Below are 16,109 nucleotides of genomic sequence, written 5' to 3' on the forward strand. Positions count from 1 at the left end.
GATGAAAAACCCTTATGGGAAGACTTCGTGATTGGGAAGTTTCTCAACTCGAAAGCTCCTCATGTTGGTAAAATCCACATGATAGTGAATAAGATTTGGCAACTTGGTGATCGGACATCATTGATTGATGTGTTTGCCGTGAATGAATTCACTGTTAAGTTTTGTGTTCGTCATGAGGGAATGAGGAACATGGTGCTGAACCGTGGCATGTGGAACATAGCAGATCTCCCTATGATTGTTTCTAAATGGCGGACGCTCAGCCAGCTATGCGGTCGGTTCCTCTCTGGGTTACACTTAAAAATATTCCACCTACCATGTTCACAGAGAAGGGTCTGGAGCTTCTGGCAAGTGCAGTGGGTGTACCTGTTAGGCTGCATCCTAAAACAGAGGCGTGTGTCAGTTTTGATGAAGCTCAAATTTTAGTTGAGGCAAATTTAATGAAGGATTTGCCTCGGGAGTTTGTTTTTACGGCTGAGGAGGAGGAGGAGCTAGAATATGTTGTACAATACAGCTATCCATGGCTTCCACCAAGGTGTTCTTGCTGTAAAAAATGGGGTCATCTTAGCTCCTCTTGTTTGCCTTTTGCGGTAGTTCAAAATCAGCAAACTCTGCCCCCTTCCCCTGCTCAGGTTCATAACATCCCTCTTCCTGCTGTCCAAACTCAGTCTCAAGTGCCGGAGACCTTACTTGTGGCTTTATCTTCGGATTTGAGGGATCACGAAAGGTCAGAACAGGGCCCCGATGCGGTGAATGAGACGGATGTGGAAAAGGAGTCGGATGCGTGGATCACTCCGAAATCTGGTCGGGGAAATCTGGGTAAGAGAAAGGAGGTAACAGAAGTGAGAGCGGGTTCACTGCTAAAAAATTCTTACTCTGTTTTAGAGGATGTTGACGAGGTTGATAGGGAATCAGATGTAGTTCAGGAGGAGCAGGTTCTGCCTGATGGTGGAACGCTCGCTTCTCAGCAGGAAATTAATCGTCAATCGGGGACTGTTGTCAAGTGTGGAACGCAAGCGGATGAACCGGTGCAGACCTACTTAATGCAGGGCTCCAAAACGACTAAAAAGAACAATTCAACCCTTCTTGCTCAGAACAAGAAGTCTCTCTAGAAGCCTTAATGTCAGGGTTCTGTTGGAATGTGTGTGGTTTAAACAAATCTTCAAAATATTACATTATCAAACAGTGGTTGGAGGGGAATAGATTTCAGTTTGGTTGTTTATTGGAGACTAGGGTTCGGGAAAGGAAGGCTCAAAGGTTAGTGAGTCGTTTGTTTCCTGGTTGGTCCGTTTTGACAAATTATGAGTTTAATACTCGGGGTCGCATTTGGGTCATGTGGAAGGACACAATGCGAATGGATCTGTTCTACAAGAGTGAGTAGTTGGTAACTTGCTCTGTGAAGCTTGAAGATCAAGCAGAGGAGTTCTTCAGCTCGTTTGTCTACGCTTTGCATACAGTGGAGGCTTGCAAAGTTCTATGGGAGGAGTTGCGAGAACACCCTAACTCGCCTTTTTTCCATAATAAGCCTTGGTTTATATTTGGTGATTTTAATGGAACTTTGGATATGGTGGAGCATTCCAGGGTTGATGTTAATTCGATGACGTCCGGTGGTATGAGGGATTTTCAAGCAGTGGTGAATCATTGTTCTTTAGTAGATATGGCTTTTCATGGTTCCCTTTTTACATGGTGTAACAAGAGGGATAATGATCTGATTCTCAAAAAGTTGGATTGCGTGATGGTCAATAATGCATGGACACGGCTGTTTTCGCAGGCATATAGTGTATTTGCTGCAGGAGGTTGCTATGACCATTTGAACTGTAGGATTATGATTAAGGGGGATGTAGATAATATGTTCAAAGGAGGAAGCCTTTCAAATTTGTCAATCTAATGACTGAGATGGAGGAGTTTCAGCCGCTAGTAGACACCTACTGGAAAGAGACGCAGCCTCTGTTTCTGTCTACTTCTTCTCTATTTCGGTTTACTAAGAAACTTAAGGGGTTAAAACTAGCAATGCGCTCTTTGGCAAAGTGTAGGTTGGAGAACCTGTTTAAGAAGACTAAGGAAGCGTTTGATGTTTTATGCCAAAAGCAACAAACAAACCTTACTAACCCGTCTCCTACAGCGATGGTATAGGAGAATAACGCTTACAAGCGCTGGGAGTTTTTGGCGGGTTTGGAAAAAAGTACCTTAAACAGAAATCAAAGTTGCACTGGTTGCAAGTGGGAGACAGGAATAACAAAGCTTTCCATCGAGCGGTTACTATACGAACAGCTTCAAATTCTATTAAAGAGATTCAGGGAGCTGATGGGAGAGTTATTGTCACTAATGATGAAATTTAATTTGAGGCTGAAAGGTATTTTCGCGACTTTCTGCAGACCATTCCCGTGGGTTTTGAGGGCACCACAGTGGAGGAGATAGAGCTCCTACTGCCGTTCCGCTGTTCTGCAGTGGACCAACAAGTATTACTCCAGGAATTTTTGGGTGAGAAAATTAAAAAGGTCCTCTTCTCCATACCACATGATAAATCAACTGGTCCTCATGGGTTTACTTCGAAGTTCTACAAAGCTACTTAGGAGATTCTGGGTCCAGAATTTGTGCTCGCTGTTCAATCATTCTTTGCTAAGGGTTTTCTTCCTAAAGGTACTAATTCCACCATTCTTGCTTTAATTCCTAAGAAAGTCTCTGCGAAGGAAATGAAGAATTATAGGCCCATCTCTTGCTTTAATGTGATTTATAAAGTCATTTCCAAGATCATTGCTAACAGACTTAAGAGGGTGCTCCCAAGGTTTGTTTCCAGCAATCAGTCTGATTTTGTAATGGATCGATTGTTGATTGAGAATGTGTTGCTGGCTACTGAACTAGTTAAGGACTACCACAAGGACTCCATTTCTGGTCGATGTGCTATAAATATTGACATTTCAAAGGCTTTTGATTCAGTTCCTCTCCGCAATGCAGTTCCCTCCAACGTTCATCCACTGGATAATGTTACGTGTAACTACAACTTCATTCTCTGTTCACATGAACGGTGAGCTAGCGGGCTTCTTCAAAAGTTCTCGGGGTCATTTGCATAGATTTTCTACCGAAACTGCTTGATAGGGCGGCAAGTGCTCACTCTTTTGGGTATCATCCTCGGTGTCGATCTCTCGGTCTCACCCACCTTAACTTTGCAGACGATCTCATGGTCCTTTCAGATGGTAAGGAAAGATCTATTGAGGACATTATTGCGGCTTTCACTCAGTTTGCAAAGTTGTCTAGCCTGAGTATAAGCTTGGAAAATCTACACTCTACTTGGCGGGAGACATCACTCATCGACCTGACTCTGCTACGCTCCCATTTGTCACAGGCTCGCTGCCGGTTTGATATTTGGGACTCCCCCTAGTTACCAAACATCTTACCACTGCCGACTGTTCTCCTTTATTAGAACAGATCAGAAAGCGGATTGGATCCTGGACGGTTCGTTACCTCTCTTTTACAGTTTGGTTTAATTTGATCTCCTCTGTTCTTTGGAGTGTATGTAGCTTTTGGATGGGTGCATATCGGTTGCCTAGGGAGTGTCTCGATGAGATAAATTCCCTGTGCTCAGCGTTTCTCTGGTCAGGAATGGAGATGAGCACGAGAAAGGCTAAAGTGGCGTGGGAAGTTGTTTGTAAACCAAAATATGAGGATGGTGTTGGTTTAAGATCACTTCATGAGGCAAACGTGGTCTGTTTTCTGAAGCTGATATGGCGGTTAGTCTCAAAAGGTGACTCTCTGTGTGTACAATGGGTTCATATGAACTTGCTGAAGCAAAGCTTCTTTCTGGTCCATAAAAGGTACTACTAGTCTGGGCTCATGGATATGGGTAAAGCTCCTAAAGTACCGTGACCTTGCCAAAACTTTTTGTAAAGTGGAGGTGGGAAACGGTGAAAACACTTCTTTTTGGTTTGATAACTGGTCAAGCATGGGTACACTTGCTGATGTTGTGGGGGAGAGTGGTGTATTGGACCTGGGAATTAGCTGGCAGAGTTCAGTGGCGGTGGTGTGGGCTCGTCGTTGGCATAGGCGGCACCGCGCAGACCATCTTAATGCGATTGAGGATATATTGTCTCTACAATGGCAGCAACGTTAGGAGCGGGATGATAGAGTACTCTGGCGAGGAAAAAATGATGTGTTTCGACAAAAATTTTCAACTCGTGATACCTAGAACCACACTCATACTACGTCGAGTACTGTGGCATGGCATAGGGGAGTTTGGTTTGGTCATGCCACACCTAAGTACTCGTTTTGTGTTTTGCTGGCGGTTTTAGATCGGTTATCTACCGGTGCTTGTATGGTTGCTTGGAATGGGCAGGCTGCGGGAACTTGTGTGTTTTGTCAACTTACCTTGGAAACCCGTGATCATATTTTTTTCGCTTGTCCTTTTGTTTCTATTGTGTGGTCAGCTCTTGCCAAAGGGCTGTTCAAGACAAGGTTCACCACAGACTGGGGTTCCCTTCTCGACTACATCTCTAACCCGAATCTCCAGCTGGTGGAGGGTTTTCTTACTCGCTACCTATTTCAAAAGGTGACTTATACATTTTGGCGGGAAAGGAATGGTCGAAGGCATGGTGAGACACCGAAGCCTGCAGAGACCATAATCGCGTGGGTAGATAGGCAGGTCAGAGATCAGCTTCTTGCTATAGGTCTAATGGATGATCGGCGATATGATGAAGGTTTTCAGATGTGGCTGCAATCCAGAGTTTAGACTAAAGATTTTTCCTAGGATTTTCTAGTTTTTTCTCAGACTTTATTTTTCAACAAAAGCTGCACAAGTTGTAAAAACGTTATATTTTTCTTTTGAATATAATTTAACATTAGATTAAAAAAAAAAAACCTAGAGCTAAAAAAAAGATATCTATGGCCAAAGACTCACAAGCTTACAGAAAAAGAAGGAAGCCCTAGTTAGCTAGAAAACAAAATAGAGAGTTGGCGTGTTGGTCATAGACACGCACTCGAACACACGCTCGACCGTCTGCTCGTCCGGGTTATTAGTCAAGTGCCTTTTCCTTCTTTAAATCCTCACGGTCGAGTGCCTTGACTGCTCGGTCGTGTGCCGGCTCTAGTCCTTGGTCGAGTCCTCTTCATTTTCTCTTTGATCCTTGTTTCCTTTGTTGAGAATCTCCTCATGCTATGAACTCCTTCTTAGTGTTTCCAAATAAAACGACCGCACCCAGATTCCCAATCCTCACACAAGACACACATAAAACAATCTCAGTGGAACCCCATAATTTCGATGCGATAACTAGCGTTAACTGCTCCTTACAAAAACTTCCAAGAAAAACTAGCTAGATCCAACTAACTCATACTCTGCAGCTACTAACTAACTCTTCTGGCTATACACACAAGGAATCATACAAACGTACTTCAGCTCCACAAATATCTTACATTTGTAGACTCTGATTCCTCCTCCCACTGACCATCTCATGATCCACCCGATCAAGTCACTTAAACACGTATCCCGAACACCACCTTATCTAGTTACTGAGTGGCACAACCAATCATCCCTAGCGACCGAATAACAAAAGAGATTGGCTGGAATATTTTATTCCATCCAGCCATGGAATTACTTCTCTAATGAACCCACGTCTTAGCTTTAACCCTACACTCCTGAGCTCTAACTTGGTTCTACAACCACCATGAACTTGCTCCATAAGCCATGAAAGCTCTAACAAATGTTTCAGCTCAAACCGAGCACGTTGGTTCAACAAACAACACAACTTAACACAATGCAATCTATACAAAACTTTCATTTCATCATACGAATAAAACATAAACTAACCGTTCAATTCGCAGTTCCACCGTTGGATATGAAACCAGTAGTATCAAGAGTCTATTCACCAAATTTCGTCCCGATCGGACTAGTTTTGGACCTCCAAACGTTGCCTAGAAAGAACCATCTCGGAACAGTTTCTAGGGTTCATACTTAACACAGATTTTACAGTTTCCAGAAATTACTTGGCCAGAAAGCAACGCAGATAACTCCTCGAAATTTACTCCAAATGAAGCTCTCTTAGTTGCTATGAAGTCTTGGCTTGATGGAGATAACACCTCCATATCTTTAACCTTCCGTAAAGGCCTCATATATGGCTCCAAAGAACCCACGATGTTGGCTCCTCCACACTGCTTATATCTCCATTTTCCTTCCATTTCTTTCTCTTCTTCTCCTTTCCTTTCTCAGATCCAACCTGGCCTGGTTCCTACAAGCCTACACCACCAAAGAGACGCTCCAAAGCTACGGAATGGGTCACCAGACCCATCAGTGGTAAAACCCACCTCTGCGGCGTCTCCTTTCCTCTTCTCTCGTCACGGATCTCTCTCCATAGATCACGATCACGTACCTTTACTCTCTCTGATCTGCTCTGTTTTCTTCTACGGCAATAGTGTGCTTCTTTACTCACGATCTGTTCACCATCCCTCACACGCAACACGGCTCGCCTTTTCTTCTCCTACCTCGCGACACCACCAGCAGTTGAACACAACTTTCTCTTCCTTTCACCACCTCGACCACAGCAAGCCCTCTCTTCTCTCACGATACAACTGAAACTCTGCTTTCTCCGTTACTCATACTACCGGCCACCACCACCACACTAACGGCATGACAACTCTTAATTTAATTTAGGCTTTCCGATCCCCCAAGTGACGGTGGTCGCAAGGAAGGCAAAGATATCACATATATAATTGGGCTTGGTTCAATAACCACCTTCCCGAACCAACTGGACTAATCGTAATAGACCACACCCAGTACACGTGACCACCAACACACATAACTCACAATCACAACGATTAACTTCCAGTTTAATTAAATTAACCAATATCACCTAATTTATTAAACCATCCTTTTGACTTAAAATAATAAATTGATTATTTAAACAAACCAACTGGAATTAAATCGATTTCACTCCAGTCCCTACAAAAACTCAAATATTTTATTTTATCAGAACACAGGTGTTACACCAAATCACCTAATGCACCTGTTTATGCAAACAAACATATAAATGCTATGTAATTCTACTCTAATGCATAAACTATAAATAAAAAACATGAAAACATGAGAATCTAGAGTGATGGTTACCTATAACCTAATACTTTACATATAAAAATAAGAACACATATTCTCTCCGATGGCGACCCCATCGGCGAACTCCTAGTTCTCTAATGGTCGTGCTTCCGCCCTGAGCCCAACGCCTCTCACTGCTGGTGAGAGCACACCTCCCCCTTTACTCCCCCCTGACCCTCCTGACCAAGCTCAATTCCCCCCCTCTCTCCTCTCAAATTTCCCGCAAGCAAAAATTTGGACAACAAACTGCTCGCCTCGTAGAGCCTGTTGTGCACGGTCCATGTCCCGCTTCAACCCCTACTACTAATGTTGAGATGCATTAGGCTGAAAGCTCCATTGCAAGCTCCCCAAATCTAGCTCACCGGAACCCTAGATCTGGTTGTACTGTTCCTGAAGAAAACACTGTTCAGGAAAACTTTACTGTGTTAACCCCGAAAGCTTCTTCTCCACTCCTCACTAATCCTGCCTCAACTCCATCGTCTCACCCAGCCCTTTCCCTCCCCAAAAAACCCACTACATTAGCCCCAACTCCATCTGCGAACAATGTCACCCACACCACTACTGGTCCTACTACTTCTGCACCGGTTCTCCCTGCTCTTCACCAGGAAGACCCGCTAACTCATCCACAAATCCCTCAATGCAAGCTCCGGCTGGTAAAACCTTAGTTGAGAAGATGAGGGAAACGGTGGACAGATCTCTAAAGCGGCTTGCTCCAGTTACTGTCTCTGAATCTGGGCGCCCGAGAGTGCATATTCCTGATCAAGTCTTTGAACGTGGGGCTCAGCTTCATAAAGACTTCATCATTTGCTTTTTCAAAGGTAGGTCACCCCCTTACCATCAGGTCTAGAGTGTCCTAAATCATATGTGGGGGAAAGGTCAACGGTTAGAAATTCATATGAACCATCAAAGTTGATCTATGCTTGTCCGGATTCCCAATGATTTTATCCGATAGAAAGTACTAGAAAATGTGTCTGGTATGTTGGAGACTCAATGTTTCACACTGTACCTTGGGCTCCGACAGTTTCCTCTGAGGCCCCTGCGATGGACTCCATCCCCATATGGATCCATATGTTTGATATACCGTTGGATCTGCGCTCGAAAGAAGGCATTAGTTTAATTTCTGGTCTAGTGGGGGAACCAAAGGAAACAGATGACTTTACCTTAAATATTGTGAGCCTCAAGGTTTCTCATGCTAAAGTCTTAGTTAATCTTACAAAACCGCTACCGAAGGTGGTGGAGTTTACTAGAGATAGTGGTGAAGTTGTAGAAATTGCAGTTGAGTATTCTTGGCTCCCTCCTACATGTTCCCACTGTAAAGAACTGGGACACGTAGCAAAGAACTGTCTCCTCTTACCTCCTGCTCCCGAACAGACCCCTTCAGTGGCTCCACCTCGAAAGAAAAACAATACGCCGTCAGTTAAGGCAGTTTATAAAGAAAAAGTAAAGCCAACTTCTGATGCCCCCACTACTGCACCGAACCCTACCCTCTCCACCAACACTGACTGCACTGCTGCACACTTTGTTGTACCAGTTCCGGAGAAAACTTTAAATCCTACTATTCCTGCCAAACCACTCAAACCTGTCCAGCCAGTTTCTAAACCTGCCAACAACTCAACCTTATCAAACCCGTTCTCAGTCCTCTCCACCTCCCACTCTAATCCCCCCCCCCCTTTATGCCTTTCTGAGAAACAGTCCCCATCAAAACCACATCGCCATAAACCCGGTCCCTCTGTGAAACAAGTCCTTGCTCAACACCACCACCAAAAACCGCTTTCCTCTAAACCACTTTTGAATACTGAACCTCCAGAACCCACTGGCCCGTTTATCCTCAGTCTCCCTGCAGCTATATTGCCCTCAGGCCTGCCGTATCCCTACCCTCACTCACCAGAAAACACTTTCCAACAACTCTAAAGCGCACTCGTTCCCATCCATCCCTTCATTCCCCTCCTCTTTTTGTTGAACCCAATGTCACTAATCCTCCCTCTCTTTTTGTTCATTATGTTTCCTCAAGAGTCACTGTTGTACCTACCAGTTCTCCGTCCTTAGAGGGAGAACCTCTTACCCATTAACTATGGATACACGCCACTTTTTTGGAATATCCGAGGTTTAAATGACCCGGATAAGCATCAGCCCCTGCGCAATTGGCTTAATAGAAACAAGCCACTTTTTGGTGCAATTTTAGAAACACATGTAAAAGATCTTACCCTGAACCAAGTAATGGAAAGAGCATGTCCGGGATGGAAGTTCATCTCAAATCACATGTCTGATGCTGATGGAAGAATTATTGTAATCTGGAAAGACCCTGCTACTGTTAGAGTGATGCATCAGTCGAGGCAAACCCTTACCTGTGAAGTAACAGTTGGAAACAAGTTTCAGTTTGTGTTCACATCGGTTTATGCTTCAAATGTAAGGAAAGAGAGAACAGACCTTTGGGTTGAACTTATGCAGATTCAGAGTTATTTTTCCCTTCACACTTGTCCTTGGTTGGTTGGTGGTGACTTCAACCAAATTACTCATTTTGAAGAGCACTCATCACCAGATGTGAACTACCTTACGCCTCCAATGACGGAACTGCGTGATTGCCTCTCCCAGCTGGAGCTCTTTGATCTAAGGTTTCAAGGTCCATTCTATACTTGGACAAACAACCAGCCTGCTTCTCTAGTTGCCAAAAAGCTTGGTCGTGTGCTGGTTAATGACCACTGGTTAATGGAACTGCTACTTTCCTCCCCCCCTTGCCCTCAGACCACACTCCCTGCCTTGTTGACCTTGCTTACCAACTCCCAAAAGCTGGAACCAAGCCTTTTAAATTCTTCAACTACCTCACCAAACACCCAAACTTTCACCAACTTGTTGATGAGGCTTGGGCTCAGGCCGGAAGCTTTGCTTCAACTCTGGCAGACATTTGTTGGAAGCAAAAGACCATTAAAAGAGACTTGAAACATATAAACAGAGAGAATTTTTCACAAATACAAGAGAGAGTGAGTGAAACTAACCGTTTGTTAATGGATGTACATGTACATGCTTTGCGGCACCCTTCTCCATAAACCTTTCAGCAAGAGCGAGACCTCCACACCAAGTGGAACTTCCTGAGGGCAATAGAAGAAAGTTACTTCAGACAAAAATCAAGGGTAAACTGGTTAAAGGAGGGGGATTTAAACACATCTTACTTCCATAAGATGTGTCAGTCCAGAGCTAACTACAATACTATCCGATCCTTTATGCTGGACACTGGTGAGCTTTTACTAGATCCTGAGCAAATGAGCATCCATGCAATAAGTCACTTCCAAGCTATCCTTGGGCCAGAAAATCTGCCACAATGTTCCATCCGGTCTTCACTAGCTTGGTTTCAGAACTTAAATCCCTTTAGGATCTCAAGCCATCACTCGCAACTTATGCTTATGGTGCCAACTCCCCCAGATATCACCAAGGTGATGCATAAGTTGAACCCGAACAAGGCTCCAGGACCCGATGGTTACACGTTAGGCTTCTACAAGGCAGTGTGGAGTACTCTAGGACCAGAGGTCATTTCTTCGATCACTCAGTTTTTCCACTCGTCCTTCCTCCCCTCATCTACAAATGCTACTATATTGGCCTTGATTCCAAAGAAGCCAGGTGCGTCATCGATAAAGGACTACCGGCCTATCTCTTGTCTGAACACACTCTACAAAGTGGTATCTAAGCTTCTGGTTGCAAAGATAAAGCCCATCCTACCATCATTAATTCTTCCAAATCAAACAGCCTTCTTAACTGATCGCCTTCTTCTGGAGAATACGGTCCTCGCTGCTGAAATAGTAAATGGTTACCATAAAAGTCAAGGACCAAAGAGAATAGTTATTAAAGTTGATATTGCCAAGGCTTTTGACACACTTTCATGGGATTTTCTCTTCACCTGCTTAAAAGCTTTAGAGATTCCGAATCAATATCTCCGTTGGCTCCAAGCTTGTATCTGCACACCAAACTTCACAATTGGTTACAATGGAACAGTTCAAGGATATTTTAAGGGAAGAAGAGGTTTAAGGCAGGGAGACCCTCTCTCGCCTTACCTGTTTGTCATTGCGATGAATAACCTCTCCCTTATGTTGAATAAAGCTGCGGAGGAAGGGAAGTTTCTCTATCATCATAACTGTGACACCGCCAAGCTCACCCATCTTTGTTTTGCTGATGATCTTCTCATATTTGTTGATGGTTCTGTCTCATCGGTCCAAAATGTCCTGGAGGTTCTTAAAGAATTTGAAGAGCGACCAGGACTTGCAATCAGTCTACAAAAGTCCTCTTTCTATAGTGGTGGATTAACAGAAGAAGAAATAGACTCAATCACCGTAGCCACCGGCCTTCCTCATGGCACTCTTCCAGTTCGTTACCTTGGAGTTCCCCTCTGCACGAAGAAGCTAACACTTCAGAACTGTGAACCATTACTACAACAAGTAAAAGGCAAAATAAACAATTGGTGTTCAAAATCCTTATCTTTTGCAGGTCGCCTTGTGCTCATTAACACAGTCATAGCAGGGATCTCAAACTTTTGGTGCTCAACCTTCTTGCTTCCAAAAGCTTGCATTCGGAAAATTAACACTATGTGTAGTAGTTTCTTGTGGAAAGGTCATTGTGAAGGTCGTCATAATGCAAGGGTTTCGTGGGACAATATAACAAAGCCAAAGGATCAAGGAGGTTTGGGGATAAGAGATTTAGCTACCTGGAATACGGCTTGTGTACTAAAACTTATTTGGCTACTCTTCTTTCGGTCAGGCTTAGTATGGGTGGCTTGGTATAGATTACACTTCTTGAGAGGATCACTGAGCAGCTTCTGGACAATGAAAAAGCGACCAAATTTCTCTTGGTTAGCAAACAAGCTACTCAAAGTTAAAGATATGGCCTACAATTGGATAAAGCTACGAGTTGGCAATGGGATTACCTGTAGGTTTTGGTCGGATAACTGGTCGCCTTTTGGAAACCTATCAACTTTCCTCTCTACTACCCGGCTGGGCATTTGTGCAACTGCTACACTGGCTCAGGTCTATAACCACGACAATTGGCGTCTCCCAAACCCTCGATCTGACAATCAGGTATCTCTTCACGCTCACTTAACTACCTTGCATCTATCTGAAGAAGAAGACCACTATGAATGGGAAATGCAAGGCAAGATTTACCAGAAGTACTCAACGAGACGGGTCTATGATTGCATCGTCAACCAATCTGCTTTAGTGCCTTGGCGACGAGCTGTCTGGAACAAAGGAGGGATACCTAGGCATAGCTTCTTAACTTGGTTGTTCACCTTAAACCGTTGCCGGACTAGGGCTCGGTTGCTTGGCTGGGGATTTCAAACAGACCCCCGCTGTCTTCTCTGCAACTCCTGTGATGAAAGCTGGAACCACTTATTCTTCAACTGTCACTACTCTTGGTCAGTCTGGTCCCAAATTGCCGCAAGATGTACACTTCAACCATGCAGGAACTGGGATGCAAATCTGGAACAAATGAGCTCACTGCGAGGACCCAAGGAACACCAACGATTATGCTTACTGGCTTGGCAATGCTCCTTATATACCCTCTGGAATGAAAGAAACACTCGTCTTCATCGCCAAAATTTCAGATCGGTTGAATCTACTCTCAAGCTTATCGACTCTACTATCCGAAACCGGATTGATTCCTTCCGAGCCACAAATCCGTCTGTCTCTTCACTCATGCTTCAACTATGGTTCTCAACTCTCTCATCGTCTTCCACTGCATCAGTGACGATTACTATTCCATCACCTAGACTGCTCAACCCTAGCTCCCTAGGTTCACTCTAAGATCTTTTTACATGTGTTTCAATTGTTGCTGGGCTTAGGCCTCTTAAACTAACTAAAGCCGGGCTGGGCTTTTGTAATATTTTCTTTTCTCTTTTGCAATTAATAGAAAGCCCTTTTTCAAAAAAAAAAAAAAAAACATGAGAATCTAACTCTAAGCAATGCTAAATAGGAGCTAAATACATACTAAATTGCATAATAAAAACTAAATTGCATAATATCAGTTGCACACCTTATGTGAAAAAAACTCCCCAGTACACACCAAATCTTTTCTAAGTTGCCTCTTTAGAACCCCTTACATATTATTATTTGAAGATGCATTCTATATAGCAATGGTAAACACTTTCTTTTCCAAACCCCATGCTTTCAATAGCTCCATCAGTTTCATGCCAATGCAATACCCAAATAACGTGGAGGAAAAACACAAAATGACACTATCTTTACTTGTAAATTACAGTTTGCATCGATATAATGAGCGGGAAAAGGGCCATTTCATACCCGTACACACTCCGAAAGTGCGAATTGCTACCTGTACAAATAAGGAGTGCCAATTTATACATGTACCCTAAGACATTTCAAATTTCATACCTATACTTACAAAATTGAGCCAATTTCACAGTCCAAGTTAACGGATTTAAGTCAACCGTTAGAGATGCTGACTCAGAGTCCACGTGTGTATTGACTGCCATCAAAAATGCAAAAACGAGGTCGTTTTGTTTTCTTCGAAAAAAAATTGTGGAATATCCACACACTGGTGATTCAAACCCACAACCTCTTCCGTGTTTAGCATAGGACTTAACCTGTTTATCCCACAACAATTCTCGAAAGAATCATACAAACTTATTTATATAAACCTAAGGTAGCATCCATCGAAATCGAAAAAAATTGTGGAAATCCCCACTCCCGCGGGTCAAACCCACGTACTCAGATACAGACAGCATAGGACTTAACCAACTGATCCCACAACAATACTCGGTTATAACACACAAATTTACCTTTATAACCTATAAGGTATCTAAGTCCCAATTAAATGAATTTGAATTAGGAGAAAAATAAAAATCCTAGGGTTCTTCTTCTTCTCTCAAATATAACTGATAAATTTATAAATTTATATTTAAATTATAAATTTATAATTTATAACTGAGAATTAAATATAAATTTATAAATTAAATATAACTGAGAATATATTTATATTTAAATTAAATTAATTTATATTTAAAAATTAAATAAAATATTTATAAACCTTAAACCTTAAACTTTAAACTAGAGCACACGACTTCATCTCACCATTTATATTTCTGAGTCTCACAAATATTGTTGGGAACACTCCGGTAAACCTATAAATGGTTGGAAATGATGATCTAGGACCATCTATCGGATGGTCCAATAGGTAATAGATGCTTCTATCATCGAATTTATTTCATTTTTTTTAGCAACTCTTGAAGTAACAACTATCACTCGTTTTGTATCCAATATATTAAATATGTGGTCTAGGTTCTTGTATTTATAGGCAGTATACCTTGTGAATTTTAACCAATCGATTATCTGCTGTAAAATCACAGAATTTAGTAAGTACTCTATCCATCTGATGAAAATAAAACCAGTTTTAGCTTATATATAAGGAAAAAGAATAGGTAATGTTGTTGATTCACTAGAGAGAAGTAATAGAATGACAATAGAACTACTGCATCCAAAATACATGTGTAACTTGCAAGGGATGATTAGGACCGTTGAAGAGGAATTTGTGGCTTGTGTGGGCAATACCATTGATGAGCGACTCATTGAATATAGTGAACAGATATGAGGAGAAGGAAAAAACGTAAGAGAGAAAGAAAATATCACGGTTGAAGGAAGAAAAATCAAACCACAAAAATGATGCGGTTAGCAAATCTTTTTTTAACAATTCTCATTTTTTCAAAACAATATTAGTTACTACTAATTGAGATTTGCTATATCTTTATGTTTTTTTTTTTTTTTCATAGTAGTTAATACTTATTCTAAATTGTAATCCTTTTCATTACATTACAATAATAATTTTAGGGAAAATTATAAAAAATGAGTTTTTTCCCAACTTTTGTCCATCTATACTTTTTTTTGAAGAGTTTGGTTAAATAGGTTTTATGATATAAAAATAGCCAATTATACCCTTAATTCTATTTTCAGATAAAATCTGTAGATTTTTTATCTCCTGAAATTAAGAAAACAGCAAAATTAATCAAAATAATCAAAATAATTTTGGGGCTCCATTGAGTGGGCCTAATTTGTCGTAATGGGTCTTGCCAAATTAAGAAAAATTTCTCTTTGTCTCGACAAAGTAAGAAAATAATTAAGGTTAAAAAATTCCCGAAAGGGCTAATTGAGACAAAACCCTTCCGCCGTATCTCACCATCGTCACCATCTCACCGTCGTCTCTCACCATCATCACCATCTCACCGTCGTCTCTCTCCATCTTGACCATCTCACCGTCGTCTCTCTCTATCGTCGCCATCTCTCTCCATCTTCACCATCTTCCGCCGATTCGATTTCTTCACCGTCTTCCGTCGTCTATCCATCTTCACTGTCTTCCGCCTTCTATCCATCGGCTTCTTAGTCGTTTTGGTGGTCTCCTCTTCAGTATCTCAAGGTCAATCCGGTTGGATTTCTCTTCTCCGTTGCTCCTTGTCGATCGAATTAGGTATGTTAATTTGTGTAATTTTTTTTGCATGTTTAAATTTTGTCCTTGTTTAATCTTATTATGATGTCTTAGTTTCATTAGCTTATGTCATTTTTAAAAAAAATTGATTTTCAGTCCAGATTTGTGTAAATATAAGTTTTTTACAAAAAATTTCAATGATTTTACTTAAAAATGTGAATATGATGAAGTTGAAGCTCTTCGTTTGTTTTATTTTTAGTATTATATTGACTTTAAAAGAAAAATTGTGGACCAGGTTTGATGAAACAAGATCGATTAAGGTAGTTAACAAGAACAAGAGTGATGATCGGAACAGTCGTGAACACTTTTTGTGAACGATAAGGTTAACTAGAGCTTTGCACTTTTTGGGATTTTTGACGTTCTTATGTTTGATTTTCCTTCTGGGTTAGTGAAAAAGTTTGCATAAATCTCTTGCTTTTTCTTATGAGTTCTTCGTTTTTTCTTTTTCTTAGATTGTTTGATTCTAAGTAGGGTGATATGAGCGATTACGTTGTTGACTGAAGCGTATCCACAGTTGTAGCAACAACAGATTGTAACGTTGTTTTATTTTTATCATCATTTAGAT

General features: G+C 41.7%; 1 protein-coding gene across 1 annotated transcript; it reads left to right on the plus strand.

Moving 5' to 3' along the window:
• Positions 9,290 to 12,855, plus strand: LOC104772543. The gene is made up of 2 exons (XM_010497145.1): positions 9,290 to 9,760; positions 10,126 to 12,855. Exons 1-2 carry the CDS (start codon positions 9,290 to 9,292, stop codon positions 12,853 to 12,855), a joined length of 3,201 nt encoding a protein of 1,066 aa, XP_010495447.1.

This window comes from Camelina sativa, chromosome 20 (genome assembly GCF_000633955.1).
Source record: "Camelina sativa cultivar DH55 chromosome 20, Cs, whole genome shotgun sequence".
Lineage (NCBI taxonomy): Eukaryota > Viridiplantae > Streptophyta > Magnoliopsida > Brassicales > Brassicaceae > Camelina > Camelina sativa.